A 27,425-nucleotide genomic window follows, 5' to 3' on the forward strand; every position below is an offset into this window, starting at 1 on the left:
TGTGGGGCGCCGGGGTGCTCAGTCGGTTGAGCGTCTGACTTCAGCTCAGGTCATGATCTCACTGCTCACGGGTTCGAGCCCCGCGTCGGGCTCTGTATAAGGAAGTTCTCAAGGGGCGCCTGGGTGGCTCAGTCAGTTGAGTGTCCAACCTCTGTTCAGGTCATGATCTCGCAGTTCGTGGGTTCGAGCCCCACGTCGGCTCTGTGCTGACAGCTTGGAGCCTGGAGCCCGCTTCAGATTCTGTGTCTCCCTGTCTCTCTTTGCCCCTCCCCTGCTCACGCTCTGTCTCTCTCTCTAATATAAAATAAGACATAAAAAATTTAAACGTTCACCTTTTGCATATCACTTGTAATGCACATAATTTAATATAGTACAGGCTATAATTTATAAATAAATATACTTACGTTGGTGTTATGTCCTCAAAACTTTTTTTATTTTATTATTGATTGACTGATATTGGCAGACGAGAGGTGCACAATAATAAACGTTTGGAGATCACGGCTCCAGGAACTCAGATCTTTCCCTAGGTCTGTTCATTCTGTGCATCATTAGACCCCCTTGACCACATGTCTGCTCCCCGAAATATGCCCTGGGCAGCACCCAGCTCTCACCCTTCCCTCAAGCAGTCACAGCGGGCTGCACTGGGGTTACCTTAAGGGATAAGGGCAGCCTCCTGGGTTTGCTGTCACCCCCACGCACGGTCCTTTCTACAGAACAGTTAGCGTGGCCCACGTTTGCAATCACAGGCTCTGCAACCAAAGTGGGCGGAGATCCCAGCTGGCCCCTCGGTAGCAATGTGGCTTTTGGGAGTGTTGTGTGACTTCTCACCAAGGCTTAATGCTCATCCATAATATGGAGGAGAAAATAGTGTGATTTTCAGAGGGCTGTGAGACCGCCCATTCCCCTCGGTGCTCAGCAGTACCCGCACCTAGTGGGCCACTGATAAAAAAGAAAATTGATATGATAAGGGACAAAACATAAGAGACTCTTCAATATGGAGAACAGAGGGTTGCTGGAGGGGTTGTGGGAGGGGGGATGGGCTACATGGGTAAGAGGCATTAAGGAATCTACTCCTGAAATCATTGTTGCCCTACATACTACCTAACTTGGATGTAAATTAAAAAATAAATTAAATAAATAAAAAAAGTTGATATTGTAGTTATTATTACTCGTACTAACAAAACTCGTAATACGAGAAGACTTTTTTTAATGCTTATTTATTTATTAAAAAATGTGTTTAATGTTTATTTATTTTTGAGAGAGAGAGAGAGAGAGACAGAGCGCGAGTCGGGGAGGGGCAGAGAGAGAGAGGGAGATACAGAATCCAAAGCAGCCTCCAGGCTCTGAGCTGTTCAGCACGTAGCCCAGCGCAGGGCTCGAACTCACAAACCATGAGATCATGACCTGAGCTGAAGTTCAATGTGCAACCAACTGAGCCTCCCAGGTGCCCCGTAGTGTTTATTTATTTTTGAGAGAGAGAGAGAGAGGGAGGGAGGGGCAGAGAGGGCAGGGGGACACAGAATTTGAAGCAGGCTCCAGGCTCTGAGCTGTCAGCCCGTAGCCCAGGGCGGGGCCTGAACTCGCGAACCGTGAGATCATGACTTGAGCAGAAGTGGGATGCTTAATTGACTGAGGCACCCAGGCGCCCTGAGAAGACTTTAAAGCAAGGTCTCTTTGCCTAGATTTCCAAGATTAACCTGCTTCAGACTGAATTCTGCTCTCCTGCAAAGAATGAGTTAGCCAGCGGCCAGTGGGTTTCTTCTGGATCTTTTCTGAACTTTTTAGGGTCCTCCCCGGAGAAAAGTTCTAAAGGAAGACAAAGTGGAGAAATACTCTCACTCTCACTTCAAAGGACGTGTAGGAAGTGGTTACTTTTGCCAAAAAAATTAGTGCCTGGGACATACAAGACACTCAATGAGGCCTTCTGTAGACCGAATGTTTGTGTCCCTCCAGAATTCATATATTGAAACCTTAATGCACAAGGTGACAGTATCGGGAGGTGGGGTCTTTGGGAGATGTTTAGGTCATGAGGTGGAGCCCTCATGCACAAGATTAGCATCTTCCTAAAAGAGATCCCACAGAGATCCCTTGCCCCCCTCCACCACGGGAGGTTACAGGGAGAAGATGGTCATCTGTGACCCTGGAGGTGGCCCTTGAATAGACATGGAGTTTGCCAGTGCCTTGAGCTTAGACTTCCGAGCCCCAGGAGTGTGAGAAATAAATGTGTTGTTTAAACCACCCAGTCTATGGTGCTTTTGTTACAGCAGCCCAAAGATAAGGCTTGTCTCTTACATCTAAAAATAACACAAATACCAACAATAATAATAAAAAAAAGGCACATTGTGGCCACTGACATGTAATGAACATCATCTCTCCTCTATGGCGCCAAGAGCTCAAACAGGTTTGGACCAGGAGGCAGAGTATGATTAACTACAAACACCGGCAAGATGTCTAAATGTTCAATTCCTCTTCCTGTTACTTTTCTGCTAAAACAAAAGGGAAGTCCTAGGCAGGCTTCGGTTGCCACTGAGCCTAAAACAGCCAAATCCCCAGTTAGAAAGCTTTGGGGTTTGTTTTAATTGTGGGTGTGTGAAGTTACCCAGAAGCTCTGTTTGATCATTCCAATGGGTGTTTTGCTACAAGGTTGCAAATACATCTTAGTCTAGCAACTAAGGTACACAAAAATATACCTTTAACATTTTTTTTAATTTTTTTTCAATGTTTTTTATTTATGTTTGGGACAGAGACAGACAGAGCATGAACGGGGGAGGGGCAGAGAGAGAGGGAGACACAGAATCGGAAACAGGCTCCAGGCTCCGAGCCATCAGCCCAGAGCCTGATGTGGGGCTCGAACTCAGGGACCGCGAGATCGTGACCTGGCTGAAGTCGGACGCTTAACCAACCGCGCCACCCAGGCGCCCCACCTTTAGCATTTTAAAATGTGTCTAAATGTCCGTTTCAGTTCTAGTTTTGCCTATTGTTTTGGGCTCAGGGGTTTGAATGTAACCCCTCCCCCCCCCAGATTCCGATGTTGAGGTCCTAACACCCAGCACTTCAGAATGTAACTGTATTCAGACCCTAGATCTTTGAAGGGGTAATTAAAGGGGCACCTGGGTGGCTCAGTGGGTTAAGCACCTGACTCTTGCGCTCAGCTCTGTCTTGATCTCAGGGTTGTGAGTTCAAGCCCTGCATTGGGCTCTGCCTGGGCATAAAGCCCACAATCAATCAATCATTCAATGATTAAGGTAAAATGAGCTCATTGGGGGTAGGCTCTAATTCAACATGACTGGTGTGCTTATAAGAAGAGGACACTAGGACACAGACAATACACACTGAAGGGCAATGTGTCGTCTGACGACACAGCAGAGGAGACAGTTCTCTGCAAGCCAAGGAGAGAGGCCTCGGAGAATTGAACCCTCCTGACACCTTGACCCTGGACTACCAGCCTCCAGGACTGTGAGAAAATAAAGTGTATGTTGCCCATGCACCACCCCCACCCCCAGCTTTTGGTATTTTGTTATGGCATCCCGAGCAGGGCACCTATGAATCAGAAATTTGAGGACCTCCCCCCCCCCCCACTATACCCTAAAGTTCTCTTTCGGCTTGAGAGGCTTGTGGGATGCTACGGGGTCCGGGAAGGAGGCTCCCGGCATTCACGCCACTAGGTCATCGAGACACTGCACAGCTGTTCCCAGGGCTGGCTACATAATTTGCAGGCCCAGCACAAAATGAAGATATACGGCCTTTTGTTCAAAAGCACAGATGAAGAGTTGTTAAAGACACTAAAATAGAAAGCCCGTTTCCTCCAAGGTCTGTCTTTCCACGTGCCACGGCTGGTGTTTTCGCTTCGCATTTAACGTCATTCCAAGTAAATAAACATTTACAAACCTAATGAGGAGCATGAATTTTACCACCCATCTTTGTACGGTGCAATGTCAGTTTTAAATAATCCGCACGTGGACGCGGCAGCTGGTCCGGGCACATGCACCCTGTTCTCACCAGGACGGTGGAAATCCTGCGCTCGGACAGCTCAGCTGTCTTTACTCCACCTGGTGAGACAGGCCGTGTTCCACAAACCCTCCCGCCCTCAGCTTACTGATGGGTAAGGAACCCAAAAGGACGGGGGGGGGGGGGGGGCAGGGGCCGCCCTTTCTTTCCCTTCACTTCTAAGTCACGCTTGCAGCCTAAGCGCTCGCTAACACAGGGAGGTAACGTGAGTGAGAAAGGGTATGACCCGGTTCTGGGTTGTTCACCAGAGGTCATTGCCTAATGTCTGTGCTCAGAGCAAGCTCTGCTTCGTAGGGAAAGGGTGCTCCTTGACTCAGTCATCGATGTAACGCTTAGCTTCTCTTGCTGAACCCCAGGCACTGGGTGTCACTGTCCAGCGGCACTCGCCAGGCGGGAGACCAGTATTTGAACATGAGGAGGCAAGGGACGGTGGACACGCACACCGGGCGGTCTCCTCGGCTCATGCGCGTGCTCTGCTGTCCCATCCCCCCCACTCCCAAAACACAAGTTCAAAAATAAAACTGAAGAATTACCAGACAGTGACCGCAGAGCATTATATTGGCCAAGGCATCCTTCCGGGGGCGGGGCCTCCCGGGGGCGGGGCCTTCCGGGGGCGGGGCCTTCCGGGGGCGGGGCCTTCCAGGGTGAGGCTTTTGAGGGCAAGACCTTATGAGATGGAACCACGGGGTCGCGGGGCGGGGCCTTCGGGGGGCGGGGCCTCCAGGAAGGGTCCCTCAGCAGGCAGGGCTGTGCCCAACTGCGAGGCTTGGCCTGCGGTGAGTCTGGCCCAGCCTTTTCCTCCGCTCCCTTTCCCCAAGGACCTTCATGCTTTGAAGACCAAAATCGAAACCAAAAAAATGCACCTAATTGGTTAGTGTTTTTTCAATATTAATTGACTGGTTTTCTCAGTAGCTGTCAACCCCTCCCAACTGAAGGCTTTCTCTTACAAAGCGGTCCTGGCCGGGCTGGAGTCTGAGAGCAGAATAAATGCCCCATCACTAAGGAGAGCTGGTTTCTCCTTCATACAAGCGTCATAGGCTCCTCCCCCCTGATAGGTTTCTGCCCACTAGTCATCACCCAACTCCCGCCCTATAATAGCATTCTCGGGGAAGGGCTGATAAATACATTCAACCTGCAGAATTACAACAAAACATCTTGACCCATCCTGGGAGCTTTTGATTGTTAGGAGGGGCCGAGTCACGCTAGGGCAAATTCATACATTTCAGCACGAGTAAAGTGACTCCAAGAGTAACATAAGGGCTAGTGATCATTATTGGTCCAGGAACCAATTTCTGGGAGTCCCTCTTAACATCGCCGCTCCCCGCCCTCACCGTCATTTCTTCTTGTCTCCAAGTGAATGCTACTTAGGTTTCATGAAAGAAATATGGATGCCATAGTAAACGGTGCATGACCCCAGAAGCTTAATTCAGCCCTGAACAACAATTAATATTGATGCATTGAAGGATGGATACTTTCCTGGGCAGAAGAAAGAGCTGACGCAGAATGTATGAAGGCAGCCCTTCCTCCCTGGATAGAAATAATTAAAGCCAGTGGCCACCCCTCACGCACAGCCACTGTGCTTTAGGTATTAACTGATTATCTCTAAACGGGAGTGGAGCGGGGGAGCAGGTGACAGTCAAAAAACTATGGTAGCGGCCAGGAGGGATCTGACCTGGAATTAGACTGCCTGCGTTTGAATACTAATCCCATCATATACTAGCTGTGTGAACTTGGAAAACCGAGCTCACGGCTTGAAGCATTCGCTTTGCCATGCGTGGAGTTAGAACAGGGAGAACACTGACCTCATAGGGCTGGTTTTTAGATGTTCCCGGTAAACCATTTAGCACAGCTTCTGGCATACGGAAGGCACACATGAAAGTTGACTGTCATTGTTTGGGCCTCCAACTTTTAGCCTTCTATAAAGAACCGAATGATATCTTTGAAAAATACCAATTACTTGCAATGTTATGGGAAAGTGGTATCTATGTTGACCTGATTAGAATAAAGTGGAAAATCCTTTTTGTTTAAACCTTGTTGAAAAATTTGCTAAACTCTGTCAGCTCTTCTTCTTCTTTTTTTATTTATTTATCTTTGAGAGAGAGAGAGAGAGAGAGAGAGAGAGAGAGAGAGAGGGAGAGAGTGTGTGTGTAGCATGAGTGGGAGAGGGGCAGAGAGAGGGGGGAGAAAGAATCCCAGGCAGGCTCTGCATTGTCAATGCAGGGCGCGATGTGGGACTTGATCTCACGAACGTGAGACCATGACCAGAGCAGAAATCAAGAATCTGTCACTCAACCAACGGAGCCACCCAGGCACCCCTGTCACCTCCTCTGGTTTAGTAATTAGAACAAACGTTTGAGACTGTTTTTCTGATAATTGAGTTGCTCGTTGTAACCAAGGGTATTTCAACAGTAATGTTTATTAAAAAATTACTGCAAATAAAGATACAGAATTGGTGAGAGGTTGCACTAAGTTTAATGAAAGCCCCGACATGAGTGTTTCTTCCTGTGATTCTCTATTTTTTCTCCTACGATTAGAGTGCACATTACGCTCTCCTTAGGGGAAAGCTCTGCTGTGCTGCATGGTTTTGTAGGGCGCCCAGCCTTTCACAGACAATCTTATAAGAAGCATCACTGTCACTGTAAGGAAACTGAGGGACAGATGGGGCTTTAACACTAAGCCTACAACAATGCATCAGTTCAACAATCTACGTATGTAGAGTTTGACCCTGGATGTCTAATTTATACTTTCAGTTCCGTCAGTGCCAGCTACAGGAATGTGACTTCAGAGATGCCGAGAAGGTCCCCTTTCTAGCAGGGAACATCGCTCCCGGTTTCTTAGAATACCTGAGTTTCTGTGACTAAGCAATCCATTCTTTTGTGTAAAACACCAACTGCCCAGGGCTGTTTCTCCTTTAAAGGCGATTGAACTTCAAGGCTGTTACTCAGATTCCTTTCTTTTATTGGAGAACAGGGGAGCGGGGCTTGGGTGTGCTTCAAGAGGGAAAAGGTCACCAAGGGGGACAGAAGAAAGGACACGAAGGTACAAAATTCTGGTTTCTAAGAATGTGAAAAGCTCGCTTCCAATATGTATGTTTCTCTTTGCTCTAAATATCTCACAGTGTCCACTCGTTGAGAGCAACTGATTGCAACCCTGGGAAGAAAATGTCGGTTGAAGCACTAATCAGAGTTGTTTGTGCTGCTTGCAGGGGTCTGGCTGCACTAAATATTTCGTGGAAATATTCATTAGCGAAACCACTCAGAAGAAGCCATTTACCTACATCCTTTTCAACGTCCCTTAATTCTTCCCCCAAATTCTCACATGCCTCCTTAGCTGACACAGAGCCCAGGTCCATGATTATAATCACTGTCTAGTACTCTCACCTCCATCATACACACCTGAGAAAAACCTACCTCGGTAAAACCCAACCCTCTGTCCACCCCGTGTCTGCCCCTGGCAGCTGAACATAGTTGGAGAAAAATGAAACCATCCTGGGACGCCTGGGGGGCTCAGTCAGTGAAGCGTCTGACTCTTGGTTTTGGCTCAGGTCATGATCTCATGGTTCGTGGGTTTGAGCCCTACGTCTGGCCCCTTGCTCAGAGCCTACTTGGGATCCTCTCTCTCTCTCTCTCTCTCTCTCTCTCTCTCTCTCTCTGCCCCTCCCCCGCTTGTGTGCTCTTTCTCTCTCTCTCTCTCTCTCTCTCTCTCTCTCTCTCTCTCTCTCAAATAAATAAAACTTGGGGGGAAAAATGCAACCATCCTGGCAGGTTTCACATTAAATTCTCAACCACAAATCCAAGTATGTTGATCTAACTGACTGAGTCTCCACTCTACTGGTGAAATATTTTGACTACCTCACATCTTCCTTCCTCAGACCCCTAACCCGGGGATTCTCAACTCTGGCCACACTTTTGAATCACCCGGAAGCCTTTAACACATTCCAGCGCCCAGGTACACCTCCAGAGAAATCCGATTAAATTGGCGTAGGGCCCGGTTAGGAGTGTTCTCTTAAGATTCTCCCGGTGATTCTCATGTACAGCCAGGATTAAGAACTGAACACCTCTCTCAGATACAGCTGATGACCCCTCTGAGGACTTCGCTGAGAAAATCAAAGCAGGAAAGGAAGAAGAGTACCTTTGTGAAAAGTGCAGCCCGCAAAGCAATCTTGAGAAAGAAGAACAAAGCTGGGGGTATCGCAATCCCAGATTTCAAAATCTACTACAAAAAAAAAAAAAAAAAAAAAAGACACACAAATCAATGGAAACAGGATAGAGGGCCCAGAAACAACCCCACAATTGTACGGTTAATTGATCTTTGACAAAGGAGGCAAGAATGTATAATGGAAAGATGACAGTCTCTTCAAAAACGGTGTTGGAAAAACTGGACAGTTACATGCAAAAAATGAAGCTAGACCACTTTCTTTCACCATACGCATAAACTCAAAATGGATTAAGGATCTACATCTAACTGCATGGACCCCTACCCCCAATGCCTTCTGCGTGAGGACCAGCCCCTCCACTCGTGCATTCCGATTCACTGTCATCCAAGCGAGGAAGGACCTTGTTTTAGTAACTGTTCTCTCTCTGTCCGACTGTCTGGCATCTCTCCTGCACCCTTCCTACTGAATCATCCCCACCCCCATTCAAATATCACCCGATCTTCAGAAATCTCCTTCCAACTTCCAACCCACCTGTCACCTCCCTTTTCGCTCTTCCCTTTGTAGCAAAAATCCTCAAAAGTTGTCTTTACGCAAAACCCCCGTTTCTTCTCCCAGCTTCTGAAACCCACTCTCCAATCCCATTTTTATTCCCCTTTTGCGAAACCTAGTGGTTCTGTCCCAGCCCTCACCTTACCAGATCCCTCCGCCGCATTCACCATGGTTCCCCTCGAGATCCTTGAGATACTTTCTTAGCCCCTAAAATCCGTCTGGGTTCCTCAACTTTCTCAGTTTCCTTCGGGGGGTTCTTCTCATTTCCCTGATCTCTATGAATGTGCTCCAGGACTTGTCCTCAGATGTCTCCCCTCTATACTCCATCCTTGGTGACTTCAGCCATTTTACTACCATCGATCTGCTGATGACTCCACCCTTCTCCCTCCGATCCAGACCTGGTTCTTGAACTCTCTTCAACTGTCTGCTTTCCAGATCCACTCAGATGTGTTAAACCCACCATGTTCAAATCCAAGCTCTTATTTCCCCCCAGCTCTGCTACACTTGCAATAGCTCCAACAGACAACTATAGAGTCATTCTGGATTCATCTCTTTCTCTCACTGCCCACATTTAATTCTTTGGGCAAAGCTGTGGGTTCTACCTTCAAAACGTATTCACAACCTGACTGTTCTGATCACCTCTTATCACTTCTCATCTGGCCGCAAACACTCCCCTCTATAGTCTGGGCATTTGTCATGGTGTTCTCTCTGGCCTTCCGGATTCCATTCCTGCTCTGTTCTAGTTTATTTTCCACTCAGCCGTTAGAGCGATCCGTTGAAGACCCAAGTCAGATCTCGTTATTTCTCTGCTCTAAGGTCTCCAGTGGCTCCCCACTTCGCTCAGAATAAAATCCCGCCTTACAGAATGGGGCATTCAACTTCCTTTTCGATTCATCTCCTACCAAGTCACTCAGCTCTCTGTGCCTCAGCTATGCCAGCCTCCTTGCTTCTATAGAGTACAATGGGTGTGTGCCTGCCCCAGGGGCTTTCCACTTGTTTCCTCTTCCTAAATGCACTTGGCTTGTGCTCTTAACCCATTCAAGGATTCTTATCTCAGTAACTTCCCTTGACCACACATACAAGCAGCATCACCACCACCACCATCCCCGTCACCACCAACGTAATGTCTGTCCCGCTACTTTTTACCCCTTGTCAACAGCTGACATATTGCATATGTATTGTTTTCTTTTTCTCTTCTCTCTACTTGAGTATAGACGTAATAAAAGCAAGGTACTTGTGTTTTTTTTCTTTTCTGATTTATTCTCAGTGCCTAGAAGAGGATTCGGCACATAATAAGTATTCAGTATGTATTTGTTGAATGAATGAGTGAATGAATGAATGAATGAATCGATCAACCAATCAATGAAGGGTATCTCAATCCCAACAAGAGAGATTTTTCCCGGAAGTTTTCTGTAGCTTTGTCCTACTTTGTTCTCCCTCTCTGCATGTCTCTTTGACTAGTAGATACATTCATCAAAAAAAAAAAAATCATTTTGAGCAAGATTGGATCCTTAAGTTTCTATGTCAGATGTGACTCAAATGTCACGCTGTGCCATGCACATTTGTCTCCAGCATTCTCCCCCATATGTCGATCATGGTTCAGCAGCTGTGGCTCTTTCTTTTCCCCTCCCCTATCTCAGTTCCAGGAGATTCTGTTTGGTTCTGGCCCCCTCCTTATGGGCGATGAAGGCAATATAGGAAGAAGCAGCAGCTGCCGTGACCCCCCCCTCTGCCTTCGCTATTCATAGTGACCCAGCAACACATAGACTTCCCAAGCCTGATCTAGCCTGTGCAGTATGGGGCTGGCCAGGTCAGGCCCTGCCACCTTAGGATTTTTGTTCATTTTTGTTCCCTACGGTGGTTTGGCCATTTGCAAAATCAAAAATGGCAAAGTACAGACAGGAAGCAATATACTATATTTTACAGATTCTAAGATGCCCCTGCCCCCATGTTCTTTCACAGTCACATCTCCAACTATATATATATATATACATATATATATATATATATACACATATATATATATATACACATATACACACACACACACACACACATATATATATATATATATATATATATATATATATGGAATTGTCTTATAGTTGGTGCTGAGCAGGTGGAAGTGTCTATAAAGTTACCACAGCCTGAGCCTGTGCCAACTTAGTTACTAGTCCTAGGATGTGCCTGGCCATCTATACCTCTCAGCATGCCAGGCCACAGGCCTTTTGAGGACCATTTGAAGAAGAAAAACAAACTGGTTATTATATGAAAATCTTGGATAAGTTAAAAAAAAAACCCACCAGCATCAAGCCAGGCAGAATGGAGGGACAGCAACTTGGATGACCACAGAGTACTTTTATAAAAAGTGCAGCATGCAAAGCAATCTTGAGAAAGAAGAACAAAGCTGGGGGTATCGCAATCCCAGATTTCAAAATCTACTACAAAAAAAAAAATAGACACACAAATCAATGGAACCAGGATAGAGGGCTCAGAAACAAACCCACAGTTGTAAAGTCAATTAATCTTTGACAAAGGAGGCAAGAGTATGTAATGGAAAGATGACAGTCTCTTCGAAAACAGTGTTGGAAAAACTGGACAGTTACATGCAAAAGAATGAAGCTAGACCACTTTCTTTCACCATACACATAAACTCAAAATGGATTAAAGAGCTAAAAGTGAGATCTGAGGGGCACCTGGCTGGCTCAGTCCATGAAGCACGCATCTCTCGATCTTGGGGTTGTGAATTCAAGTCCCACACTGGACACAGAGCTTACTTAAAAAAACAAGTGTGAGACCTGAAACCATAAAACTCCTAAAAGAAAACAGGTAGTAATCTCTTCGACATTGGCCTTAGCAACATATTCATGGATAGGTATGCTTGGTTAAGGGAAACAAAAGCGAAAATAAACTATTGGGACTGCATCAGAATAAAAAGCTTTTGCACAGCAAAGGAAATCGACAACAAAACCAAAAGGGAACCTATTGAATGGAGAAGATAGTGGTGAGTGGTACATCTGATAAGGGATTAATATCCAAAATATGTAAAGAACTTAATACAAAAAACCCCACAAATAATCCAATTGAAAAAAATGAGCAGAGGACCTAAATAGACATTTTCCCCAAAAAGTACATATAGATGTCCAACAGACGCGTGAAAAGACGTCCAACATCAGTAATCATCAGGGAAATAAAATCAAACCACAATGAGATCTATCACTTTAGACCCGTCAGGATGGCTGGTATTAAACAGACAGGAAAGAACAAGTGTGTTGGCCAGGAGGTAGAGAAAAGGGAACCCTTGTGCACTGTTGGTGGGAATGTAAATTGGTACAACCACTGTGGAAAACAGTATGGAGGTTCCTCAAAAAATTAAGAATAGAATTACGGGGCGCCTGGGTGGCTCAGTCGGTTAAGCGTCCGACTTCAGCTCAGGTCATGATCTCACGGTTAGTGGGTTTGAGCCCCGTGTCGAATGAGGTGAGCCCTGAGTAACGTGCAGAATTGTCAAATGACTATGTTGTACACCTGAAACTGACACAGCATTGAAGGTCAGCTATATGTCAATAATAAAAAAAAATTGTTTTAAGTGCAGCATGACGGAAGCTCTGGGTGGCTAAGAGACACATACTGTGGGGAAAACCTGGGCATTGAAAGCAGAAGGCAAATAAGAATAGAGAGGTTCTGAATGTCAAGTCCTGGGAAAACATTAACCAACGATTTTAACTTTCATTTTTATGTATGCATTAAGGTGATACATGATAAAAATCTAAATATTTACCAAAGAGACTTTCGATGCATTTAAATTAAAATGTTAATGAAAAGAAAACATTGTATCATAGTTTGAATGGTAGCATTTTTTTCTTTCTTATTAAAACATACCAGGAAAGGAGGCCAGGACTCAATGAAAAATGGCTACCAGTCCCCGTTACATAAAAAGCACACACTCCTGGGCTTAACAAAACCTAAGGACTCTACCACACAAATGGATTGCCTTTACTACCCGGAGACCTTTGTGCAGAGTAGAAACCATCTAAATAATATTCATCTAAAGTTATTTAATTATATTACAAAATTATATTATTTGGAAGATGTATTTAAATGACTCAAAGTTGAAAAGATCTCAGTGTAATACTGCTTCCATAATTATCCTTACAGATAACATTACTTAGAAAAGTTAATGATGTAAAATCATAATGGTAGTAGGTTGCCAAGCAGATGGGGAAGTTTTTTGGTTTTTGTTTTCCAGTTTTTTTTTTCCTTTTTCTCTCTTCCTTCCACAAGGAGAATCAGCCACCTGTCTTTAAATAAAGGCTGACATATTTTTACTTTTCTTGGTTGGCATCACTTGCTTAAACAAAGTAACCTTTGGTTGCTGAACACCTGATTCTGAACTGAAATAGCCATCTGATTTTTGTTTGACAAGCACTTGGATAACAATTTGATTTCCCAGTCTGTTTCTTTTGTGACCAAATAATCCTCTCCCCAATGTTGCAAGCTCTAGGAGCTACAAGTACTTACAACACAAAGGCTCTAAGGTTTCCTTGGGATTAGCACCATGCAAATGCAAATTTGAGACAATGGGAGACTGTGTCCATCCATCCTTGTAACTGCTATTCGTCTATTTTGTGCTTCCTATGGGTAGCAAAGAAAGCCATTGTTTTTAAAACACACACTCACTTGAGCTGCTGACTTTTTCACTGGCTACCTGGAGAGGAGAAGGAACTCGTGCCTACAGATTTCACCCTCTAGATCCCATTCAATTATTATTTTTTTAAGAGATAACATAAAATTTTACAGGAGTATAACAGAATTCCTAATTGCAGAATTCAAACTTGAGCTCTGGAGTCTCATTTTGTGTCTTCGATCTATGCTTCATTGGTCTTTTGTGGTAAGTCTGACTACCTGTATGTGCTCTCTTCAAAATCTTTCACTGGTTAGCACAGTATACAGATATGCCAGAAGCCAGTTTTTTCCTGTGGCATAATTCTTCCAACAGAGTTGAAATGCTTTGCAAACAATTTCACGTATATCAGCCAATCCACATGGAAAGCAATGCCATGTGAATCCCTTCCTTTCTATATATTTTCTTTCAGTGATTGTCAGGAACTCATGCCTGTACAGAGGCTCTGGTTGGGAGGAGGAAACACAGGCCTGGGAGGGGAGGGTAAGAGCAGAAGCTGCCGGCCTGCTGTTGAATTGACCTCAGTTGGTGGCAGAATGGTCCCATCATCTTCATCCTTTATGCATGCTTAGAAATAGCAACATGCCTTTCCCTCTTGTGCAATTATCTTTTAGTTAATACCCAGTAGGATTTGTAAGCCCTTCACATCTCTGTGGATTTATTTTATTTCTGAGTGCAAGTGACTTTATGGCCCAATTACCATCATCGTGACTTATTGCACTATTTGTGGGAGGGAGAGGGGAGCAAGGAGACAAGACTGATCATATGTAGCGCCATCAACAGAATGAATGCCACACACTCTTGGCCGAGGAAGAGGGGTGGATGAAACCTTTCTGTGCCATTGTTTATCAGAGCCCTGACGCCTGGGTGATTGTGCTATATTTTAATAGACGAGTGTGTCAAATGTGTAAGTAAAGATGTGACAACAGTGGTGCCAGAGTAATCAATATTCGGGAGGTAATGAATATTTTGAGTTGAAAAGAGGTCAAACGTCAAAGATGAGAGGAATGACTAAGACCAGATGCTGCCACCCTCGAATTACAGGGCTACTCAAGCGAGACTGAGTTAGCATCTGACCCCAGAAATGGACCGGCGAGGCCGGCTCCTAATGAGAGCAAGATTCCCGGAAGCCAGACAGCCCTCGTGCTCATAGGAGCAAGGGGCGCAGCCGGCTGTGTGCCACGGGAAGCAGTAGCAGCAGCAGCGGCAACAGCCCAGGGAATTGTGAGCCTCGGGCCCGCCGCCTACCTGGAGTTTCTGCCGCGCCTGGTTCAGAACCACCGGGGCGGACAGCTCCCCGGCGCGGGGCGCCTCCAGCGTTAGGGGACGTGAGCGCCGGGTCCCGCTCGGGCGGCCGGAAAAACCAGCTGCGTCCCGTGCCCCCCGGCACCCCTTCGGCTCCTCCCTTCCCGGCGCGGAGCAAGCGCGGGGCCTGCGGGTGGCCGTCCCGGGCCGCATGTCCCTGCAGGCGAGGGGACGGGCTCGAGCCGCCGCCTGCCCTCCCCCTTCCCGCCCGCCGCCGCCGCCTCTGCCTCTTTCCTCGCCCCGCCCGGTGGAGGGAGGCGGGGCGTGCCCCGCGCCGGCCCCGCCCCGGCCCGGCTCCCGATTGGCCGGCGGGCCGGAGGTGCGAGGAGGCGGGGCCCGCCTCTGGCGGCTCGCGCCCGGGAAGGTCGGCCGGGGAGCGCGGGGTGCCGCGGGAGGGCGCGCGGGGACGCGGCGGGCGCCGAGGAGACGCAGCGGCGGCAGTAGCGGCGGCGCCTGGGCCCGGCCGCAGCCCCAGCCTCCGGCCCGCGCGCCCTGCCTCCAGCCGCGGCCCGCAGCCTGCGGCGCCCGAGCTCCGAGGGCGCTTCCCCGGGCGCAGGGCCCGAGGCGGCCAAGACGGCGGGCCGGCAGGGCGCGGGGCGGCGGGCGCTGTGCTGCGGGCTGCGCTGGTGGGGGGCGGCGGGCCGCGGCGCGGGCCCGGGGCCCGGCGCGTGCGGCTGGGAGGCGCTGTGGGGGGCGGGCGCGCGGGCGGCGGCCGGGGCTATGGCCGAGGGCGGCGGGGGCGCGCGGAGGAGGGCGCCGGCGCTGCTCGAGGCGGCCCGCGCGCGCTACGAGAGCCTGCACATCTCGGACGACGTGTTCGGCGAGTCGGGCCCGGACAGCGGCGGGAACCCCTTCTACAGCACGTCGGCCGCCTCGCACTCCTCCTCGGCCGCCTCCTCGGACGACGAACGCGAGCGCCCCGGCCCCCCGCCGCCGCCGCCGCCCGGTGCTCCCGACGCGCAGGAAGCCGAGGAGGACGAGGCTGGCGCGGGCTGGAGCGCCACGCTGCGGGACCGCCCGCCCCCGCGCTTCGAGGACACCGGCGGTAAGGCGCGGCCGGCAGGGGCGGGGGCGGCCCGGGGAGGCGGGAGTGCCGGGCCGGGAGGACACCAGACGCTCCGTGGGCCGGGGGCAGCTGTGCGTTTCTGGACCCTAAGGGGGCCGCGGCGGCGGGGATTTAAAGTGCTCTGACTGCGTGGGGGGCTCCGACTTCCCCGTGGGTGGAGAGGAGGAGGCGGAGGCCGGCGCCGGCACCCTGCGGTTGGCAAGGACGTGGAGGGTGGTGGGGAGTGTCTTCCCTCTCTGGCTGGGTGTGGCCAAGCCAGTCACACCTGTGGGGTCGCACCTTAGGGGTGCGTTTGAGTTAGCCTAGGTAAAGGGCTTCAGAAACGCTGATACAGCTTGGGTGTGTGTTGCGGGGGAAGGGGGAGTGGTGGTGGTAAATCAGTTTGTATTGATGGCCCCATGGCAAGCCTTAGTCAGGTGCCAGGGCTGGGACAAGTAGCAGTGAGAACCTCGGGAGAGGTCCTCCGGCGTGTCTTCACTGGCGTGTGTTTTCTCCAGTTAATCCGAGAAACTTTCTCTGTCCGTGCCTTTCAGGATCTCTTGCCAAGAGTAGAGAAAAGTGAAATGACAAGTTTCCCCCCCGCCTTAAGGTGTATGCTCTTATGCCGGAAGGCACTTTTGTGTGTGTGTGTGTGTGTGTGTGTGTGTTCCACTTACCGCTATGGTCATGGTCAAGCTCCTGATATCTGGAGGTCGCTCGTGCTGGCAGCTGTGGCTGCCCAAGGTCCCCTTTTACTGCGCCCTTTTCTGGGAGTTGGTTTTACAACGTCTCTACGTACCCTGCAGAAGCTCTGTGGCCTCTGTCCCCCGAGAGAGGTGGAGACCAGCCGGTTCCACCTGCCCCTGATGCTTTTGTTCCTTGCATCCTTCTGGGGCAGGCCCTCGTTTGTGCCCACCGTTTTCACCGGTGGAAGAGTGTGCAACCGGTGTTGTTGAGGACCAGGGAGTGGCGTACTGGGCATGATGCGGCTTTTCCCGTGGCTCTCCCTGATCATTGTTCAACCAGCCAGGAATACAGCAGGTAGGAGGGCAGGCCCAGGGGACCCCCCCCCCCCAACCCCTGGCTGGTGCCCTCACTTGGATCTGGACATAGTGCTGCAGCCTGCTGGTAGGCTGGTGGGGTTGGCCGGACTGTCAGCAGGGAGTGGTCTGCAAACCTCCAGCAGACAAGCTGCAGTGTAGACAGGCTGCAGTGTGGACGCGCTGAGCTCCAACTGGGCTTTGCAGGGTCCAAGTGAACTGTGCAGTGTTTTGGAACGGAACCTGTTCTCGTTTAGGCTTCGGTTAAGAGTTTGGGAATTTTCAAAGTCCCGTCCCTCTGCATAATCCTTTGAAACCCCCTCCGTTTTCCAGAATGTCAGAAGGGCTTCCTGTCCCAGACAGTGGTTGTCCGTTAAATTAGCTCTTTAAGAATTGTGTGTACCCGGAGCCCTGGTTTCGCAGACTTTATGCTGTGAGTGCCGTGATCCGGGTTTCGATCTCGGAACATGAGCTACATGTCTGCTCGTTTCCCTGCATCTCCAGGAAAAACAGGGGAATTGTGTTAGGTGAAGCCTGGTTATGAATAAGATTCGTGACAGTGTTGGTGTGAGAAGGGTGAACACACCTAAGTAAATTTTAAAGCAGTATTATGTTTCTTGGTAACCTAGACTTGGGAGAAATTCTGCATCAGAGCAATTTAATCTAGCCACTGCAGCACCGACGTGGTCCTCAAGTACCTGATCGTGTGTCATTTGGCATTAGGTTCAAATTCTGCTTCCTTCGGATGGTCACTGAAGTCCCACCTGGACCTGAGAATCACAGTCCTGCACTTTAATCAAAGACATTAGCGGTTGGTTATTTGATGGTTTTTAGACCCAGGTTTGTTTTTCTGTTTTGTGCGGAAGCTTGCTTTTCAAACCCAGCCCTAATTAAGAATTTGCTTCTCTCCTGGAAACCGTCTTCCCCTGAGGGAAATTTGGGGTGGTGGCAGAGGGGTGAGGTTGATGGTTTATTAAGTGTGAGTTCAGATTCCCTGAAACAATGGAACATGATTTATGGGGGCTGAAAATAGATGCTGGGCAGAGAAAACCCTTGTGCTTAGTGGCGGGGAGAGAGGTGGACTTGTTTGTTAAGAGGCTCAGAGCTGCACCCTGGCCACTCTGAGAGCAAAGAGGTTCAGGCTCTGAGGTTTATCAAAGTATAGAATCTAACCCCACTTTCAAGGAATGCAGCTTGGGTCTTTCTCTCTTCCCTCTTTGTTCCCTGGATTGTTAACAGATCTCACTGGGCTGGTAGAGTGGGATGGGGAGGCACACCGGAGGGGTGGCATTTTGGTCTGGAATCGGTCCTCACAGGAGAAAAAACTCGTAGCAGAAATGGCTGTTGCTGCTAGAATCAGATGAGGAAGGCAGAGGATTCTAGACTCGGGGAACAGGCTTCCTGCCTGCCTTCTGCTGTAAAAGCATATGCATGTGTATGTGTGTAAATAGGCACATATGTAAATGTGTGTGTGTCTTATACGTACTTGTGTATTGCTTGTGCTGGTTTGGGCTGGTTAGGGTTTTTTGTTTGTTTGTTTATTTTGATTAGAAAGAGATTACAGCTGCTGTCTAGGGGCCCTCTGATGACTGAGAATCCCTGTGCCTGAGAGTGGTGTAGACACTGGGCACCACTGTGCTTTGATCTGCATTTGGAGTGCACACAGTAGGGAGCACGTGATGCCCAGCTGGGAGGAGGAAGGGAAAAGAGACAGAAACATTTCTGTGCCTAAGGTTGAGATTCTTCTAGCTGCTCTCCAGGGTATTCTAGTCTTCCTAGGCTCTTTCTTCTGGTGTCCCCCTTTTATTTAGCTTCCTGGGTCAGAAGCCCAGCCAGCAATTATGGGCGGAAGGGTCCTCTCTGTCACCTCCCTTCTCTCCCCTCTCCCAGGCTCTGGTCGTGCCTGGAGCTGTGGGTCCCCTTGAGATGATTTAAATACAAAGACCATGCTTGCTGGGCTGGCTGACAGGCTCTTAACCCCTGTGTGAATGGAGGTCAGCTTGGGAGCTGAAAATGCTTCCCGGGAGCTCAGGGCCCAGAACCTTCTCCAGGAGAACACTTGCAGCTGTCTCCCTACAACAACCCCCTCAAGCTGTCAGCCTCGCCTGCCGCCTGCCCGCTGTGCAGATCACCGACACAGCCTGCCAGCTCACTCTCTGGAAACAGCGTGAAATTCAGGCCCGGCTGCTTCCTGGGCTTCTGCTCTTTTGGTTTCTTATTCTGAGCAGTCTTGTGATCCGTCCTCTCCGAGGAGGCAGAACAGGCAGATATTCACGGATGGGCGGGGGGAGGGGGGGGCGCGTGTGTTCGGCTTGGTCGGTCCTTTGTCGTGGCTGGCTGGCATCTGAGCTGTTTGCTCTTCCTATTAGAGGTTGGACTTCATAGGACTGTTTTTCCTATGTACCATGTCAGCACCCCTCTGGAATCATTCAGCGGGGAGGTGTGACCTTGAGAAGCAGGAGGGGAACACAGGGCTTTGAAAATTAACATTGTTAGATGTTTGCGCTCAGGGTTTCGTTGTGGACTTCTTTGGCTGAAAGTCTTTTTGACTTAACAAGTGAGGAGAGAAACAGCTTGCGCTCAAAACCGGAATGAACCTGAGACTCTCGGGATGGATTTGTGAGCTAAGGTGCCCCCCCCCCCCACCGGCCCATCAGCGGTGTCAAGTTTGAGCAGACGCTCCCACCTTTAGCTCTGTCGCACGTCCCGTGGCTCCAGGAGGAACTCCGAGGCTGGGTGAGCTACAAGGTAGATCTTGTGCGGTGCCACATAATAATGGAGCATGTGCTGCCACCAGCCGCCACGAAGGATTCGGAGGAGGGAGCTTCCTGGAGAGAGGTTTTGTTCAGGTGGTGGGGGTGACGCGGCTCACCAGCCGCGATCCCCATGTGCAGCGCCGTCTTCTGTCATTGCGCCACATCTTTGCAAGGACTCTGCCACAGAAGGGATCGCCCCACTTGACACAGAAACACGGACAGGACTTCTCGGTCGGGGTCTGGGCTGAGAGATTACCTAGGCAGACTTGATCATTCAGGGAAGGTCATGCCTTTTTTTTTTCAATTTTTTTAAGTTTTTGAAACATGTATTTATTTTTGACAGAGACAGAGTGCAGGCAGGGGAGTGGCAGAGAGGGAGGGAGACACAGAATCCAAAGCAGGCTCCAGGCCCCGTGCTGTCAGCACAGAGCTCGATGCAGGGCTCGAACCCACGAACTGTGAGATCATGACCCCGGCCGAACTCTTAACCAGCTGAGCAACCCAGGCACCCCAGGGAAGGGGGTGCCTTTCTATTGGTTTCCTTTACAGCATCTGAAACCTTTGGCAGTCAGAAATATTTATTTTCATATTTTTACGTGGAATTACCTTTAACTGTTTTGTGGGGGGGGCTGTGAAGCTCTGTGTGGTTCCATGAATGTATGGGTTTGTGTAACCTATCCCACAATCAGATAGGAGACAGAAAAATCTAGAATTTTATCTTTTTATTTAATCCCTGCTACACCGCAGCCGTTGTGATGAGACTTTAGAGTTCTTCTGCAGGTAGCGGGGCTTTGAATACATTGGCAACTGGGGGGTTGTGTGAGGTCTGGTACACAGTTTTAAAATCTAAAACTCACCTTTATTTTTTTTTATCTTTTTATTTTTAAAAAATTTTTTAACGTTTATTTATTTTTGAGACAGAGAGAGATAGAGCATGAACGGGGGAGGGTCAGAGAGAGATGGAGACACAGAATCTGAAACAGGCTCCAGGCTCTAAGCAGTCAGCACAGAGCCCGACGCGGGGCTCGAACTCACGGACCACGAGATCGTGACCTGAGCCGAAGTCGGACGCTCAACCGACTGAGCCACCCAGGCGCCCCAAACTCACCTTTATTTTTAAAAACTGTGATTGTATAATTTTTTTTCTTATTAACAAGTACGTATGTATATTTTAGGGGGGAAAATGATAGAAATTTTAAGAAATCCCATAATCGCTCATTACCCTAGATAATCATAGTTAACATATTGAGTGTATCCTTTGTTTATCTTAGATTACATCTTGTTGGGTGATCTGCTTTTTAATTCTAATTAATATATTGTAAATGGCTTCCATTTAAATTTAAAAATATCATTTTAATGAATCCATATATGACACAGTTCCCTTTGGGTGGGCATTGAATTCAGTGCCCCCTCCCTCTTACATTTATTATGCTATGATAAATATTCCGGAAGCTTAGGTTTGTGTGCGCATCCTTAGCACATTCCTTAGCATAAAATGACCAGACCAGAATTGAATTAAGGACACATTGTAAGGTTTTTGATATCTGTTGTGCAACAGCTTTCCAGAAATGCACCTACATACATTCCCGCCGGCAGTATACCCGGAAGTCTGTTAGAAAACCTGGCTGAGGGGCACCTGGGTGGCGCAGTCGGTTAAGCGTCCGACTTCAGCCAGGTCACGATCTCGCGGTCCGGGAGTTTGAGCCCCGCGTCGGGCTCTGGGCTGATGGCTCAGAGCCTGGAGCCTGTTTCCGATTCTGTGTCTCCCTCTCTCTCTGCCCCTCCCCCGTTCATGCTCTGTCTCTCTTTGTCCCAAAAATAAATAAACGTTGAAAAAAAATTAAAAAAAAAAAAAAAAAGAAAAGAAAACCTGGCTGATAGGGCAGCGTCCCTGTGTGTGATTCCTGCCGGCAGGGCGCTCTTAGAGGACTGTTCATTGAATAAAGCTTTTTGAGGCATAATACACATTCAGCGCATGAGTCATAGTGCACAGCACAGTGTGTGTGACTGACTACTCCCCACATGAAGATCAGGAACGTTCCCAGCACCCCAGAGATTCCCTCCTGCTCCTTCCCAGTCATTAGCTCCCTGTCTCCAGGGGTGACCGTTATTCCGACTTCTGTTCCCTCACCATCAATGAATTTTGCCTGTTACTTTGGTCTGGTTGTTTAGTTCATCAGTAGATCTGTGAGATCCATTCTTCTTGCAGATAAGAGTCTTTTATTTCATATGGCCTGTAGGATTCCATCATTTGACTACTACGGTCTTTTACATTGTTTCTAGTTTGGGGCTTCTGTGGGTACGGCTGCTACAGAGGTTCTTGTGTTTTGGGTTTTTTTTTTTTTTTTTTTTTACTTTATTTATTTTGAGAGAGAGAGAGAGAGACAGACAGAGCGCATGAGCGGGGGAGGGTCAGAGAGAGACAGAATCCAAAGCAGGCTCCGTGCTGTCAGCGCAGAACCTGACTCGGGGCTTGATCTCACGGCCACGAGATCATGACCTGAGCTGAAATCAAGAGTCGGATGCCCAACAATCCAGGCGCCCCGAGGTGTTCTTGTGTTTTTGATGGACTTACACGTCATTTCCCTTGGGCACGTGTACCTTGGAGTAGGTTTCCCGGTCAGAGATTAGATGCGTGTCTCAGCCTCCCCGCTACTGACCTTACGGGCTGGGTAACTGTGTTGGGGGGGCCCGTCTTGTGAATCGCCGGATGTTTAACAGCATCTCCGACCCCTACCCGCTGAATGTCCAGGGGCGCCCTTTCCTCTAGTTATGACAACTGAGCATTTCTCCCGGCGTTGCCACACGGCCCCTGGGGACCAAACTCACCTGCCGTGGGGAGCCACTGCTTTCGTAGGCACCGTCAAACACTTCTCCGGTCCGCGCGCCCACCCACGGCGTACAAGACGTGGCGTGTATTCATTCCGCAAGCAGATTGGACCCGGCTGGGCTAAAACGATAAAGAAGGCACGTCGCCTGGGGTCCAGCAGGAGAGACAAAGTGAAGAGAAGGTGGAAGAGTCTCTGGCAACCACTGCGATCCGGGTAAACGTGGATATGGGATTCCGGAGGCGCGCCCCTGACCCAGCTGGGCCGGGGGAGAACAGCACCTCTGGCGGACGCGGCCCCTGGGCTGCATCTTGAAGAACAAATAAAGTTCAGTCAGGTGACGAGGAAGGAGCAGGGCACCCCAAACGAGGGAGTAACTTGGGCAAAGGCCAGGAGGGGAGAGAAGCCATTTTGCCCATGGGCAGTCCCACTCTTTCCCTAAACTGAGCGTCCTTCCTTGAGGCCGTCTTAGTGACGACGCCTTGAGACTTGACGGTATGTAATTGTCACCGTTGCCGTTAACGGTAGCTGGAATCTGAACCCAGTCGTGGATGTGGGTTCACCTAGCAGATGCTGGATCCCCTGGGGAGGGGAATTTGGCGGGTCTAGGGAGGAAGGAGAACCTCGAGAGGGTTGAATCTGTGGAGAAGCACTGAGGCCTTTCCTTTAAGGAAGGAAGAGGGAAAATGACAACTAAAGGTGATCTGGTAAAAACCTTTACTGGCCGGAGGAGGCCCGGTATTACCTTGGGGTTGGGGATGCGTTATCCTGTAATATCAAGATGATGTTCTACCTTTCTCCTTTTTGTGAGTTTCAGGAAGAATGATTACAAAACTGTGAACCTCTGGCCATGTTTGGGTGTATATTTAGTAAACCACTCTAGTAAAAAATTTAGAAGCACGAATCTTCACACTTTAACTGGGACAACATCACCACTTGCCCGGATGTTGGAAACTGCATCTGCTTGGATTTCCAGCTTCCAGGCTTGTTGGCACCCCCCCCCCCCCACCAACCCTGTCCCCATTTCCCTGGTAGAAGGAGAGTGATCTTTTACCAAGATTTAAACACCTCTGCTTATGGGGCGCCTGGGTGGCGCAGTCGGTTAAGCGTCCGACTTCAGCCAGGTCACGATCTCGCGGTCCGTGAGTTCGAGCCCCGCGTCGGGCTCTGGGCTGATGGCTCAGAGCCTGGAGCCTGTTTCCGATTCTGTGTCTCCCTCTCTCTCTGCCCCTCCCCCGTTCATGCTCTGTCTCTCTCTGTTCCAAAAAATAAATAAATGTTGGAAAAAAAAATTTTTAAACACCTCTGCTTAAACACTCAAACCACTTGAAACACTTAAAACGTTTAAACCTTTGAGTGGCTTCCAACTCAGGCCAAAGGGAATCCTGGAGTCCTTGGCGAGGCCTCCAGCGCCCGTAGGTGTTCTGCAGCCTTCCTTTTTAGTGTCCCTTCTTGTCACCTGTCCGGCCACCCGCACTCTCTAGCCACAAAGTCTTTCCATCTCGGAACCTTTGTGCCGTGGGACCCATACCAGGAAGGTGCTTCACAGCGGCCCTTGCCTGCTAGTTTCGTCTTGGTTCAAATGTCACTGTCGCCAAGCATCTAAAATCACTGCCTTCCCTCTGTCCCTCTTAGCAGCCACATAAGCTAAATCATTTTCTATGTGGGCTGAGACCTGGGACGTCGTGGTCACAGAACGTGGTAAGCGCTGAACAAAAATTCAGTGTTTGTTGAATAAAGGAGTGAAGAAAAGAACAAATGGACACAACTAGATATATTTTTTTTAAGTTTATTTATTTTTGCGAGAGAGAGAGTGGGGGAGTGGCAGAGAGAGAATCCCAACCAGGCTCCAAGCTGTCAGCACAGAGCTGGACATGGGACTCGAACTCACGACCTGTGAGATCGTGACCTGAGCGGAAACCCATAGTCGGACGCCTAACTGACTGAGCCACCCAGGCGCCCCGGAACTAGATTTTTTTTTTTTTTTAATGGGGACAGGAATCTGCACCATTGAAATGTCTACAAGGACCTAAGCATATTCCACATCCAAAATAGTGCAAGAGAGGTTGGGGCAGCTCTCGAGGGAATGAATTCTTTACTAGGAAGGTGCTAAATCAAGTCTGGGATGTATTTTACAGGGCTTTCCCTCCTGCATGGAAAACTGAACTTGCCTCGGAGGGAAGTTGCCTCTCCAACCCTTGGGCTTTTGCAGTGTGCCCTCTTCCCAAGAGACAGAGACCCCCCAAGACAGGAGTCTATTAGAACTTTGCAGGGAGCCTTGCTTCTTGTACCCCTTTATTTGTTTATCAAGTGCTTGTATATCATGTAGCATGTGCCACATCGTGTTCTAAGCTCTCTCTAATGTGTGTAATCCTCAAAGCAATCTTGCAAGGTGTTATCCCTATTTTTTTTTTTAATTTTTTTTTTTAGCGTTTATTTTTGAGACAGAGAGAGACAGAGCATGAACGGGGGAGGGTCAGAGAGATGGAGACACAGAATCTGAAACAGGCTCCAGGCGCTGAGCGGTCAGCACAGAGCCCGACGCGGGGCTTGAACTCACGGACTGCGAGATCATGACCTGAGCCGAAGTCGGACGCTTAACCGACTGAGCCACCCAGGCGCCCCTGTTATCCCTATTTTTAACATAGGGAACCGAGTCACGGGGAGGTTAAGTGATCTAGGGTAGACTGGTTCCTTTGGTTAGGGGACAAGGATGCATCCTGCTTAGAGCGGGAGTATGGAACACAGGATATGCTGGTCAGATCAACTTAATTAACGGGTAGGTCCCTTGCAAGGGGCTCTTGAATTGAAGACCAGTGTCCTTTTCTAAATTTATTTCACCTGTTCCCTCTCTTCGTGGGCAGTGGCTGTACCTAATTTCCCAGCACCCCTTGCAAGGAGATGGGGCCACTGCCTGGGTTCAGGGCGGTGGAAAATGAGCCAAAGTGTGGACCCCACTCTCAGGCTCCTTTGTGGAGGCTCCTTTGAGCCATGTGTCAGAGATGTTGGGGGCCAGCAGATGAAAGGATCTTGTATCTAAATCACCATTGGGCATCCGATTTCGGCTCAGGTCATGATCTTGCAGTTGGTGAGTTCGAGCCCTGCGTTGGTCTCTGTGCTGACAGCTCAGAGCCTGGAGCCTCGTCACCTTCTCTCCCTCTCCCTCTCCCTCTCCCTCTCCCTCTCCCTCTCCCTCTCCCTCTCCCTCTCCCTCTCCCTCTCCCTCTCCCTCTCCCTTTCCCTCTCCCTCTCCCCCTCCCCCCTTCACCCGTTTGCACTCCATCTCTCTCAAAAATAAACAAATATTAAAAAATAATAAAAAATAAATCACCATTTGGGGAAAAGCCACTCACACATCAATCCTATTTGTCATGGACTAAATTTCTGTGGGCAAGAGATGAACTTCTCTCCTGTTTGATTCATTGTACATTTGTTGGGGGATGGGGGCTTGTTAGAACAGGCAGCTTAACTGGCACAGACATTAAAGAGGATTGATGGGGAAAAGTGAATTCAAGTCAGTGGGGGCCACATGCTGAATCGCTATGTGAGGAGGACGCATGAGGGGAATGATGGAGAATAACCTGGAGAATAAAAAATGAATTCTTTGGGGGCGCCTGGGTGGCTCAGCTGATCGAGCGTCTGACTCTTGGTTTCGGCTCAGGTCATGATCTCACGGTTTGTGACTTCAAGCCCCACCTCGGGCTCTGTGCTGCCGGCGCGGAGCCTGCTTGGGATTCTCTCTCTCTCCCTCTCTCTGCTCCTCCCCTGCTCACACACAGGCTCTCAAAATAAATAAAAATGTAAAAAAAAATGAATTCTTGGAATTCTGTCCGTGAAATCCTCGCGGTAACTCTGGAAGCGGACAGGTAAGGTGATGGTGGTAAGCCACGTGCATGGGGTGTTCTAGATGCAGGTGTTGAATTGCACACCAATGGTTTGAAGCTGTGGATGGTTTGAAAGGGGCTTGATGGTCCGTTTGTGGCCGGAGGGGCCCCGGGGCGGAAGGCCTGGGTTCTGCCGAGCGTTTGCCCTGTGATTTTGGGCAGGTGGCTCCGTGGAGTGTGGCGTCTACGCAGGGAGCTCCTTCCCCGAGTTGTGAGAATCAGTAAAGACGTGTGTGGAAGCCCAGAGCTGGTGCTTTGTCACAGGCAACTTTACCTTGATTCCTTTAAACTCCTTTTGTCTCTCGAGGCCCAAACGCACAGGATGGATGTTGGGCCACTTAGGAGATTTTCAAAACTTTTTAGCAACCAGGAACTGTAGAAGGGACAAACCCAGGGTACGTAGATGCACCAGTGGAAATCAGGCGGCTGTCTTTTTTTTTTTTTTTTAATTTTTTGAATGTTTATTTATTTTTGAGAGAGAGAATGCAAGCAGGGGAGAGGGGCAGAGAGAGAGGGAGACACAGAATCCGAAGCAGGCTCCAGGCTCTGAGCTGTCAGCACAGAGCCCGATGTGGGGCTTGAACTCATGAACCGTGAGATCATGACCTGAGCCGAAGTCGGCCGCTCAACTGATTGGGCCACCCAGGTGCCCCAGGCGGCTGTCTTTGAACTAGAGGAGGGCCCCGGAGCCCACCCTCCCCGGCACTTGGGGGGTGGGGTGGGGGTGTACCACGTAAAGATTGTGAGGTTCTGTGAGCGAGTAAACGTTCACTTCAGAATTCACATAACAGTCTACACCTCCTTCCTCATTTGAAACTTGTTTTCCTCGGGTCCCAGCATTCAAGGCAAATAAATGTGTTCCCTTTGGTTTGCCCTTAATTACTAGTATTTCAGCAGAACGTCCGATGTGTTTTCTTGGGCTGGCTGGGAAACTGGACCCCAGTTTACGGCATCCTCGGGGACATGCTTGCAGAATTCCAGTGGAATCCTGGAACAGAACCTAATTGGAAAGCGCAGACAACTGTAGTGAGCAGCTTTTGGTCAAGATTGAAAGAGGCGCGTGTTATGCAGATATTAGCAGGAGCAAATTCCCGCTGTCGAAAATTTATAGGCTCATTATCTTCAAGAAGGCTGGCAGATAAGAAGTAGGTTCTGGAAAAGATGCAGGTA

At 49.2% G+C, this 27,425-nt stretch overlaps 1 protein-coding gene and 1 long non-coding RNA gene across 7 annotated transcripts in view; one reads left to right on the top strand and one right to left on the bottom strand.

Moving 5' to 3' along the window:
• Nucleotides 1-14,854, bottom strand: part of LOC123380761 — a 37,581-nt gene extending 22,727 nt beyond the window's left edge. Inside the window, exon 1 of the long non-coding RNA XR_006586914.1 lies at nucleotides 14,646-14,854. This is a non-coding gene — a long non-coding RNA (uncharacterized LOC123380761). The remainder of the gene's footprint in view (nucleotides 1-14,645) is intronic.
• Nucleotides 14,855-15,400: 546 nt separating this feature from the next.
• PGBD5 (piggyBac transposable element derived 5) overlaps nucleotides 15,401-27,425 on the top strand; it is a 119,390-nt gene continuing 107,365 nt past the window's right edge. For all 6 annotated transcript variants that reach the window (XM_045039955.1, XM_045039956.1, XM_045039954.1 and 3 more), the window contains exon 1: nucleotides 15,401-15,747. In XM_045039955.1, the coding sequence (XP_044895890.1) occupies nucleotides 15,423-15,747 (325 nt within the window). In that variant the 5' untranslated portion in view covers nucleotides 15,401-15,422. The remainder of the gene's footprint in view (nucleotides 15,748-27,425) is intronic.

This window comes from Felis catus, chromosome D2 (assembly GCF_018350175.1).
Source record: "Felis catus isolate Fca126 chromosome D2, F.catus_Fca126_mat1.0, whole genome shotgun sequence".
Taxonomy (NCBI): domain Eukaryota; kingdom Metazoa; phylum Chordata; class Mammalia; order Carnivora; family Felidae; genus Felis; species Felis catus.